General features: G+C 39.8%; 1 protein-coding gene across 1 annotated transcript in view; it reads left to right on the top strand.

Moving 5' to 3' along the window:
- LOC307154798 (B-cell receptor CD22-like) overlaps positions 1-8019 on the top strand; it is a gene marked incomplete at both ends in the record, with an annotated part of 258223 nt that extends 250204 nt beyond the window's left edge. The window contains 9 exons of the mRNA XM_079864888.1: positions 2443-2784; positions 2883-3131; positions 3219-3473; positions 3563-3762; positions 4611-4807; positions 4850-4947; positions 5040-5292; positions 7803-7911; positions 7993-8019. Coding sequence (XP_079721014.1) covers positions 2443-2784; positions 2883-3131; positions 3219-3473; positions 3563-3762; positions 4611-4807; positions 4850-4947; positions 5040-5292; positions 7803-7911; positions 7993-8019 — 1730 coding nt within the window. The remainder of the gene's footprint in view (positions 1-2442; positions 2785-2882; positions 3132-3218; positions 3474-3562; positions 3763-4610; positions 4808-4849; positions 4948-5039; positions 5293-7802; positions 7912-7992) is intronic.
- Between the last annotated feature and the right edge of the window lie 4104 nt (positions 8020-12123).

Below are 12123 nucleotides of genomic sequence, written 5' to 3'. Positions count from 1 at the left end.
CCCATGTTACTAAGTCCCTGAAATGTTCGATCTTAGCTATATGCTTTATCTTGGTACGATTTAAGTAACCTAATTTTACAAACACCGAGAGTTGTCTTTTCAAGGCCTGGAAAAGATACTCTTTCTCGTGTTTGTAAGAAGGATAATTTTCCTTGAGAGTTAAGTTAATCTTACGTTCAATGTTTGCTGGACAAACAGATTGTTTGATAACTAAATTAATTCCATTAAAGTTATCCCATAACTTCGAGCTGAAATAAGACTATTGATGTATTACAGTTTTTTACGATTGCTATGACAGATTTTTCAATACATTTAACAATTTTCCAAAACTCTTAACACAGTTAGCACTACATCCGGCTGTGTAAGCTATACTATTAACACATTTCTTGTTGCTTTAACACAAAATGCATACAATTAACACAAATTTAAAATGCTTGAACTTCTTTTACACACAAGCTCAAACAAGAACAAAACAATGGATTTTTACTGCCAAATTTACCAATGCTTTAACACTGTATGTCAGAACAGATAACACCATGTTCTAAACCTAACCTTACAGGCTAAAGTCAAGGTAAACAGCTGCTTATATTGTGAATTGAAACACAAATATATCCCCTGTATTTTATTCTATTCTTACTGAGAAACAGCTGATTGAATTATGCAAATAATTAGAAGATCTTTTTTTTTATTATATATTTTTTTATTCTTCTGGTGCTTTTTCTGTTCGTATATTTTGTATTTTCACATTATTCCATTGCTAGTGAGAAACAGCTGATTGAAGTTATGCAAATATGGGACAATGTGGCATTCCACCATTCCCGTCTATAGTCACAGCCAGGTTTGACGCCCATCAGAGGATGATGTCCATTTTCCTTGCCCCTTACTTCCCTTTCCTCAACCCCATTGAGGAGTTTTCTCAGCCTGGAGATGAAAGGTTTTTGACCATAGTCCACAGGATCAAATGTCCCTCCTGTATGCAAAAGATGCTGTATACCAAGACATCACAGCTGAACACTGCCAGGGGTGGATAAGGCATGTTACTGTAAAAGATTCTTCCCAAGATGCCTTGCCAGGGAAGATATCAGGTGTGATGTGGATGAGAACATGTGGACAAATGCAGAAGACCGGGCAGATTGCCTTTTCTGTTTGTATATTTTGTATTTTCACATACAGTAATACTGTAAATGGCAGCTATAAATGTCCTGTTGCAAATAAAGCCGTTACAGCAGTAATTCTGTCTCTGTCATCTTTTTTTCATAAACCATACATTCCATAAAGCTACTCTAAGAAGGGTCATTTATTTTGTTGTATTGAATTTCTGCTGCAAAAAAACAACAACAAAATGCATTTACATTACAAACAAAACAAAAATGTAGAGAGACTTCAAAAGAGACTGCAGTGCAAAACACAATCTATGATCAATATAATATCTATAAGTATAATAGATATAGTATAATGTATCTATAGAATAATATGTCTGTTGTATAAGGGCAGACCTGACACATATAAAATAATGCAGTTTCTGTAATTCCATCTGATGTTAGTGTTTTTTATGACATTGTGCTATGATTGACTAAATGTTCCTGGTGGAAGAGAACATGTGTTAATGTTTTGGTAGACATGGTGTATTGTGTTAGTGTATTATTGTATTTTGAAAATTAGTTTTGCAGTTTAGTTTATAATGTGTGATTTTGAGCATGAAATTAACCGTTTTGCCAATTGTGTGTTTTAGGTGTGTTGGTGCGTTAAGAGTTTAGGAAACTTGTTAAATGTATTGAAAAATCTGTCATAGCGATTGTAAAAAACTGTAATGACGAACCATAACCCGTTATGGTAATCATTCATATATCAATCTAGTTCAGCTGTGATAAATTATTGTAACTGTAATATGCAAAATATTAATCATATTCATGATTAATTATTAAAATTCCCTATAGATCATTTGAGCTAATATTAATATTAATGCACAACCCATTGTTGCTACAATATTTCTCCTGTAACTGCATGCTTTGGATTCTGTGTTCTCCATTTTTCATGTAGAGTCTAACGAATGATCTGTAGTGTTTCTAATATTGACTGATGTGTGTAAGATCTGAAAGCATTGTTTGATTTTGCCAGAAGAGTCAGAGATTCTTTGAATGAGTTTTGAACATTTGCTTTTGTGTTTAAGGTTTTGAGAAAGTGAGTGATGGTTTCAAGAAATGTGTTTTAGCAATTCAGAAAAACTGTAATTGTGCAGCTTGTTGTTTTTGGCTGATGTCTTGGTTCTCTCTTCACTCCTCTGTCTTAAAGTAATTCACACTGAGATTATTTATTCACATTTATCTTATATTTCCTGTAATGAGTTGCTGTTTTCAAATAGTAATAAAGAATTGTCATGTTTTCATGGCCCAATATAACAGATAAAACTACATTTACAGTTTGATGAATTCTGTGTTTCAGGGGTTTCTAGTGATGATTGGGGTGTGAGTTACAGTCCTTCACACATCTGTGCACTAAAGGACTCAACAGTGATAATGAGATGCACTTATAGATACCCTACTGGACATCAGATCAAGAAAGTGTTCTGGACCAATGAGCCAAAAAAGGGTGATGAGTCTCCAGATCTGTCTAATGACCCTGAATACAGTCAGAGGCTTCAGTATCTGGGAGATAAACAGCAGAACTGCACCGTCAGACTGAGTCATGTGACACTGAAGAATTCACACATGTACTATTTCAGATTCATCACTGATAAAAATATGAAATGGACTGGTGTTCCAGGAGTGACTCTTACTGTCACAGGTGATTTAGATGAGGTTTATCTCTTCTTCTGTGCATTGTGTTGAATAATAATCAGTGTATGACAGCAGCACTAGATATAATGTGTGTGTTGTGTTCAGATCTTCAGGTGGAGTCTCCTGAGAGAGTGACAGAGGGAGATTCAGTCACTCTGAGATGTAAAAGCAACTGCGCTCTGACTGACAGAGCAAGATTCATCTGGTACAGAAACTCACAGCCATTAACTGAGAGAAGAGACAGAAACAATGAACTCCTGCTGCAGTCAGTCAGAAGAGAGGATTCAGGCAGATATAGCTGTGCTGTAGACGGACACACTCACATCTCTCCTGCTGTTCAGCTCAATGTCATGTGTGAGTGCAGATTCATTTGTTCTTTTTAATAACCAGAGATTGTGTTTGAATTAGATGATTTAGGGTTTTAATTTTTGTACTTTTTAGACCCTCCCAGGAGCGTCTCAGTGTCCATCAGTCCATCTGGTGTAATAGTGGAGGGAGATTCAGTGACTCTGAACTGCATCAGTGACTCAAACCCTCCTGCAGAAATCAGCTGGTTTAAAGGAGGAACATTTGTAGGATCTGGAAGAATCTACAGCATCTCAAAGATCAGCTCTGATGACAGTAAAACATACAAGTGCAAGTCCATCAATGAACATGGAGAGAAATACTCAGATGCTGTGACTTTAAACGTCATGTGTGAGTTAATGATCACTTACATATTGTTAAAAAAACTTCAAATTCATAATTTTCTATTATTTGTTATGAATTTTAATTTTTGTCTTTAGATTCTCCCAGGAGCGTCTCAGTGTCCATCAGTCCATCTGGTGTAATAGTGGAGGGAGATTCAGTGAGTCTGAACTGCATCAGTGACTCAAACCCTCCTGCAGAAATCAGATGGATTAGAGGAGGAATGATTGTAGGATCTGGAAGAATCTTCAGCATCTCAAAGATCAGCTCTGATGACAGTGGAGAATACAAGTGCAAGTCCATCAATGAACATGGAGAGAAATACTCTGATACTGTGACTTTAAATGTCATGTGTGAGTTTATTATACAACATAAGATGCTAATTCTCTGTTTGGATTAATTTGGTTCATATTAGCCATTTTAAAAAATGTGTCAGAGGTCTTAAATAATTTGGTGATTGTTATTAGACCCACCCAGGAACGTCTCAGTGTTGATGAGTGGATCTGGTGTAATAGTGGAGGGAGATTCAGTGACTCTGAACTGCATCAGTGACTCAAACCCTCCTGCAGAAATCAGCTGGATTAAAGGAGGAACGTTTGTAGGATCTGGAAGAATCTACAACATCTCAAAGATCAGCTCTGATGACAGTGGAGAATACAAGTGCAAGTCCATCAATGAACATGGAGAGAAATACTCTGATACTGTGACTTTAAATGTCATGTGTGAGTTTATTATAAAACATAAGATGCTAATTCTCTGTTACCCCTTTTCCACCAAGGCAGAGCTGGTGCTGGTTCGGAGCCAGAGCCTAGTTTCAAATCGGTTCTTTGTTTTTCCACCGCCAAAGCACCAGCTCCGAACCAGTAAAACTGGTTCTTAAGTAGCACCAAATCATTGCAGGGTCTAGAACGGAGCCAAGAAAGAACCGCTTGCGTCAGGGGCTGGGGGCGGGGTTACCGTGACCAACAAGAAACTTGTGACCGCCATTTTTAAATAGCAGCTAGTCGAGCTAATAGCAGCTCGATTATAATATCCATCTATGTAAGTTACGGCGAGCTGCACGAACGCGTTGGATTCCGATGTATTTTTGCAAACCCATGAGCACATAGTCTTGCAACGTCCATTATTGTTGATGGCTTGTTCGAGATGCATCGGAGCAGCGAGGACCGATCGGAGCTGCGGGAGTGTTTGGAGAACATACGACTCCTTGTGCTTTTAGATCGCTATCGCAGTGCTTTGGTGTCATGCGGCGATCGATCTGCGAGAAGCCGATGCATCTCGAACAAGCCTGGCGTGTTTGTGTTTGGCGCTACCGCACTAGCGGTTGCTGGGCAACATGAGACGTATACAGTGACGTAAGATCTGGCTCTGTTGTGGCTCTCTAGCCGGTGGAAAGGCAAACCGGTTCTTAGTAAGCTCGTCAGTCGAACCAACTCTGAACCAGCTTTGGCTCTGGCTCTGAACCAGCACCCGGTTCTTGTTGGTGGAAAAGGGGTATGTTTGGATTAATTTGGTTCATATTAGTCATTTTAAAAATGTGTCAGAGGTCTTAAATAATTTGGTGATTGTTATTAGACCCTCCCAGGAACGTCTCAGTGTTGATGAGTGGATCTGGTGTAATAGTGGAGGGAGATTCAGTGACTCTGAACTGCATCAGTGACTCAAACCCTCCTGCAGAAATCAGCTGGATTAAAGGAGGAACGATTGTAGGATCTGGAAGAATCTACAGCATCTCAAAGATCAGCTCTGATGACAGTGGAGAATACAAGTGCAAGTCCACCAATAAACATGGAGAGAAATACTCTGATGCTGTGACTTTAAATGTCATGTGTGAGTTTATTATAAAACATAAGATGCTAATTCTCTGTTTGGATTAATATGGTTCATATTAGCCATTTTAAAAATGTGTCAGAGGTCTTAAATAATTTGGTGATTGTTATTAGACCCTCCCAGGAACGTCTCAGTGTTGATGAGTGGATCTGGTGTAATAGTGGAGGGAGATTCAGTGACTCTGAACTGCATCAGTGACTCAAACCCTCCTGCAGAAATCAGCTGGATTAAAGGAGGAACGATTGTAGGATCTAGAAGAATCTTCAACATCTCAAAGATCAGCTCTGATGACAGTGGAGAATACAAGTGCAAGTCCATCAATGAACATGGAGAGAAATACTCAGATACTGTGACTTTAAATGTCATGTGTGAGTTTATTATAAAACATAAGATGCTAATTCTCTGTTTGGATTAATTCGGTTCATACTGTATTAGTCATTTTAAAAATGTGTCAGAGGTCTTAAATAATTTGGTGATTGTTATTAGACCCTCCCAGGAACGTCTCAGTGTTGATGAGTGGATCTGGTGTAATAGTGGAGGGAGATTCAGTGACTCTGAACTGCATCAGTGACTCAAACCCTCCTGCAGAAATCAGTTGGTGTAAAGGAGGAACGTTTGTAGGATCTGGAAGAATCTACAACATCTCAAAGATCAGCTCTGATGACAGTGGAGAATACAAGTGCAAGTCCATCAATGAACATGGAGAGAAATACTCTGATACTGTGACTTTAAACGTCATGTGTGAGTTTATTATACAACATAAGATGCTAATTCTCTGTTTGGATTAATTCGGTTCATATTAGTCAATTTAAAAATGTGTCAGAGGTCTTAAATAATTTGGTGATTGTTATTAGACCCTCCCAGGAACGTCTCAGTGTTGATGAGTGGATCTGGTGTAATAGTGGAGGGAGATTCAGTGACTCTGAACTGCATCAGTGACTCAAACCCTCCTGCAGAAATCAGCTGGATTAAAGGAGGAATGATTGTAGGATCTGGAGGAATCTACAACATCTCAAAGATCAGCTCTGATGACAGTGGAGAATACAAGTGCAAGTCCATCAATGAACATGGAGAGAAATACTCAGATACTGTGACTTTAAATGTCATGTGTGAGTTTATTATAAAACATAAGATGCTAATTCTCTGTTTGGATTAATTTGGTTCATATTAGTCATTTTAAAAATGTGTCAGAGGTCTTAAATAATTTGATGATTGTTATTAGACCCTCCCAGGAACGTCTCAGTGTTGATGAGTGGATCTGGTGTAATAGTGGAGGGAGATTCAGTGACTCTGAACTGCATCAGTGACTCAAACCCTCCTGCAGAAATCAGATGGATTAGAGGAGGAATGATTGTAGGATCTGGAAGAATCTTCAGCATCTCAAAGATCAGCTCTTTTGACAGTGGAGAATACAAGTGCAAGTCCATCAATGAACATGGAGAGAAATACTCTGATACTGTGACTTTAAACGTCATGTGTGAGTTTATTATACAACATAAGATGCTAATTCTCTGTTTGGATTAATTTGGTTCATATTAGCCATTTTAAAAATGTGTCAGAGGTCTTAAATAATTTGGTGATTGTTATTAGACCCTCCCAGGAACGTCTCAGTGTTGATGAGTGGATCTGGTGTAATAGTGGAGGGAGATTCAGTGACTCTGAACTGCATCAGTGACTCAAACCCTCCTGCAGAAATCAGCTGGATTAAAGGAGGAACGATTGTAGGATCTGGAAGAAACTACAGCATCTCAAAGATCAGCTCTGATGACAGTGGAGAATACAAGTGCAAGTCCATCAATGAACATGGAGAGAAATACTCTGATACTGTGACTTTAAATGTCATGTGTGAGTTTATTATAAAACATAAGATGCTAATTCTCTGTTACCCCTTTTCCACCAAGGCAGAGCTGGTGCTGGTTCGGAGCCAGAGCCTAGTTTCAAATCGGTTCTTTGTTTTTCCACCGCCAAAGCACCAGCTCCGAACCAGTAAAACTGGTTCTTAAGTAGCACCAAATCATTGCAGGGTCTAGAACGGAGCCAAGAAAGAACCGCTTGCGTCAGGGGCTGGGGGCGGGGTTACCGTGACCAACAAGAAACTTGTGATCGCCATTTTTAAATAGCAGCTAGTCGAGCTAATAGCAGCTCGATTATAATATCCATCTATGTAAGTTACGGCGAGCTGCACGAACGCGTTGGATTCCGATGTATTTTTGCAAACCCATGAGCACATAGTCTTGCAACGTCCATTATTGTTGATGGCTTGTTCGAGATGCATCGGAGCAGCGAGGACCGATCGGAGCTGCGGGAGTGTTTGGAGAACATACGACTCCTTGTGCTTTTAGATCGCTATCGCAGTGCTTTGGTGTCATGCGGCGATCGATCTGCGAGAAGCCGATGCATCTCGAACAAGCCTGGCGTGTTTGTGTTTGGCGCTACCGCACTAGCGGTTGCTGGGCAACATGAGACGTATACAGTGACGTAAGATCTGGCTCTGTTGTGGCTCTCTAGCTGGTGGAAAGGCAAACCGGTTCTTAGTAAGCTCGTCAGTCGAACCAACTCTGAACCAGCTTTGGCTCTGGCTCTGAACCAGCACCCGGTTCTTGTTGGTGGAAAAGGGGTATGTTTGGATTAATTTGGTTCATATTAGTCATTTTAAAAATGTGTCAGAGGTCTTAAATAATTTGGTGATTGTTATTAGACCCTCCCAGGAACGTCTCAGTGTTGATGAGTGGATCTGGTGTAATAGTGGAGGGAGATTCAGTGACTCTGAACTGCATCAGTGACTCAAACCCTCCTGCAGAAATCAGCTGGATTAAAGGAGGAACGATTGTAGGATCTGGAAGAATCTTCAGCATCTCAAAGATCAGCTCTGATGACAGTGGAGAATACAAGTGCAAGTCCATCAATGAACATGGAGAGAAATACTCTGATACTGTGACTTTAAATGTCATGTGTGAGTTTATTATAAAACATAAGATGCTAATTATCTGTTTGGATTAATTTGGTTCATATTAGCCATTTTAAAAATGTGTCAGAGGTCTTAAATAATTTGGTGTTTGTTATTAGACCCTCCCAGGAGCGTCTCAGTGTTGATGAGTGGATCTGGTGTAATAGTGGAGGGAGATTCAGTGACTCTGAACTGCATCAGTGACTCAAACCCTCCTGCAGAAATCAGCTGGATTAAAGGAGGAACGATTGTAGGATCTAGAAGAATCTACAACATCTCAAAGATCAGCTCTGATGACAGTGGAGAATACAAGTGCAAGTCCATCAATGAACATGGAGAGAAATACTCTGATACTGTGACTTTAAATGTCATGTGTGAGTTTATTATAAAACATAAGATGCTAATTCTCTGTTTGGATTAATTTGGTTCATATTAGCCATTTTAAAAATGTGTCAGAGGTCTTAAATAATTTGGTGATTGTTATTAGACCCTCCCAGGAACGTCTCAGTATTGATGAGTGGATCTGGTGTAATAGTGGAGGGAGATTCAGTGACTCTGAACTGCATCAGTGACTCAAACCCTCCTGCAGAAATCAGCTGGATTAGAGGAGGAATGATTGTAGGATCTGGAAGAATCTTCAGCATCTCAAAGATCAGCTCTTTTGACAGTGGAGAATACAAGTGCAAGTCCATCAATGAACATGGAGAGAAATACTCTGATACTGTGACTTTAAATGTCATGTGTGAGTTTATTATACAACATAAGATGCTAATTCTCTGTTACCCCTTTTCCACCAAGGCAGAGCTGGTGCTGGTTCGGAGCCAGAGCCTAGTTTCAAATCGGTTCTTTGTTTTTCCACCGCCAAAGCACCAGCTCCGAACCAGTAAAACTGGTTCTTAAGTAGCACCAAATCATTGCAGGGTCTAGAATGGAGCCAAGAAAGAACCGCTTGCGTCAGGGGCTGGGGGCGGGGTTACCGTGACCAACAAGAAACTTGTGATCGCCATTTTTAAATAGCAGCTAGTCGAGCTAATAGCAGCTCGATTATAATATCCATCTATGTAAGTTACGGCGAGCTGCACGAACGCGTTGGATTCCGATGTATTTTTGCAAACCCATGAGCACATAGACTTGCAACGTCCATTATTGTTGATGGCTTGTTCGAGATGCATCGGAGCAGCGAGGACCGATCGGAGCTGCGGGAGTGTTTGGAGAACATACGACTCCTTGTGCTTTTAGATCGCTATCGCAGTGCTTTGGTGTCATGCGGCGATCGATCTGCGAGAAGCCGATGCATCTCGAACAAGCCTGGCGTGTTTGTGTTTGGCGCTTCCGCACTAGCGGTTGCTGGGCAACATGAGACGTATACAGTGACGTAAGATCTGGCTCTGTTGTGGCTCTCTAGCTGGTGGAAAGGCAAACCGGTTCTTAGTAAGCTCGTCAGTCGAACCAACTCTGAACCAGCTTTGGCTCTGGCTCTGAACCAGCACCCGGTTCTTGTTGGTGGAAAAGGGGTATGTTTGGATTAATTTGGTTCATATTAGTCATTTTAAAAATGTGTCAGAGGTCTTAAATAATTTGGTGATTGTTATTAGACCCTCCCAGGAACGTCTCAGTGTTGATGAGTGGATCAGGTGTAATAGTGGAGGGAGATTCAGTGACTCTGAACTGCATCAGTGACTCAAACCCTCCTGCAGAAATCAGCTGGATTAAAGGAGGAACGATTGTAGGATCTGGAAGAATCTACAGCATCTCAAAGATCAGCTCTGATGACAGTGGAGAATACAAGTGCAAGTCCATCAATGAACATGGAGAGAAATACTCTGATACTGTGACTTTAAATGTCATGTGTGAGTTTATTATAAAACATAAGATGCTAATTATCTGTTTGGATTAATTTGGTTCATATTAGCCATTTTAAAAATGTGTCAGAGGTCTTAAATAATTTGGTGATTGTTATTAGACCCTCCCAGGAGCGTCTCAGTGTTGATGAGTGGATCTGGTGTAATAGTGGAGGGAGATTCAGTGACTCTGAACTGCATCAGTGACTCAAACCCTCCTGCAGAAATCAGCTGGATTAAAGGAGGAACGTTTGTAGGATCTGGAAGAATCTTCAACATCTCAAAGATCAGCTCTGATGACAGTGGAGAATACAAGTGCAAGTCCATCAATGAACATGGAGAGAAATACTCTGATACTGTGACTTTAAATGTCATGTGTGAGTTTATTATAAAACATAAGATGCTAATTATCTGTTTGGATTAATTTGGTTCATATTAGCCATTTTAAAAATGTGTCAGAGGTCTTAAATAATTTGGTGATTGTTATTAGACCCTCCCAGGAACGTCTCAGTGTTGATGAGTGGATCTGGTGTAATAGTGGAGGGAGATTCAGTGACTCTGAACTGCATCAGTGACTCAAACCCTCCTGCAGAAATCAGCTGGATTAAAGGAGGAACGATTGTAGGATCTAGAAGAATCTTCAACATCTCAAAGATCAGCTCTGATGACAGTGGAGAATACAAGTGCAAGTCCATCAATGAACATGGAGAGAAATACTCTGATACTGTGACTTTAAATGTCATGTGTGAGTTTATTATAAAACATAAGATGCTAATTCTCTGTTTGGATTAATTCGGTTCATACTGTATTAGTCATTTTAAAAATGTGTCAGAGGTCTTAAATAATTTGGTGATTGTTATTAGACCCTCCCAGGAACGTCTCAGTGTTGATGAGTGGATCTGGTGTAATAGTGGAGGGAGATTCAGTGACTCTGAACTGCATCAGTGACTCAAACCCTCCTGCAGAAATCAGTTGGTTTAAAGGAGGAACGTTTGTAGGATCTGGAAGAATCTACAACATCTCAAAGATCAGCTCTGATGACAGTGGAGAATACAAGTGCAAGTCCATCAATGAACATGGAGAGAAATACTCTGATACTGTGACTTTAAACGTCATGTGTGAGTTTATTATAAAACATAAGATGCTAATTCTCTGTTTGGATTAATTCGGTTCATATTAGTCATTTTAAAAATGTGTCAGAGGTCTTAAATAATTTGGTGATTGTTATTAGACCCTCCCAGGAACGTCTCAGTGTTGATGAGTGGATCTGGTGTAATAGTGGAGGGAGATTCAGTGACTCTGAACTGCATCAGTGACTCAAACCCTCCTGCAGAAATCAGCTGGATTAAAGGAGGAACGATTGTAGGATCTGGAAGAATCTACAGCATCTCAAAGATCAGCTCTGATGACAGTGGAGAATACAAGTGCAAGTCCATCAATGAACATGGAGAGAAATACTCTGATACTGTGACTTTAAATGTCATGTGTGAGTTTATTATAAAACATAAGATCGTAATTCTCTGTTTGGATTAATTTGGTTCATATTAGTCATTTTAAAAATGTGTCAGAGGTCTTAAATAATTTGATGATTGTTATTAGACCCTCCCAGGAACGTCTCAGTGTTGATGAGTGGATCTGGTGTAATAGTGGAGGGAGATTCAGTGACTCTGAACTGCATCAGTGACTCAAACCCTCCTGCAGAAATCAGCTGGATTAAAGGAGGAACGATTGTAGGATCTGGAGGAATCTACAACATCTCAAAGATCAGCTCTGATGACAGTGGAGAATACAAGTGCAAGTCCATCAATGAACGTGGAGAGAAATACTCTGATACTGTGACTTTAAATGTCATGTGTGAGTTTATTATACAACATAAGATGCTAATTCTCTGTTTGGATTAATTCGGTTCATATTAGTCATTTTAAAAATGTGTCAGAGGTCTTAAATAATTTGGTGATTGTTATTAGACCCACCCAGGAACGTCTCTGTGTTGATGAGTGGATCTGGTGTAATAGTGGAGGGAGATTCAGTGACTCTGAAC

Source organism: Squalius cephalus (assembly GCF_949319135.1).
Source record: "Squalius cephalus genome assembly, chromosome: 2".
In the NCBI taxonomy this organism is placed as follows: domain Eukaryota; kingdom Metazoa; phylum Chordata; class Actinopteri; order Cypriniformes; family Leuciscidae; genus Squalius; species Squalius cephalus.
This window is presented reverse-complemented; position numbering and strand designations above follow the sequence as displayed.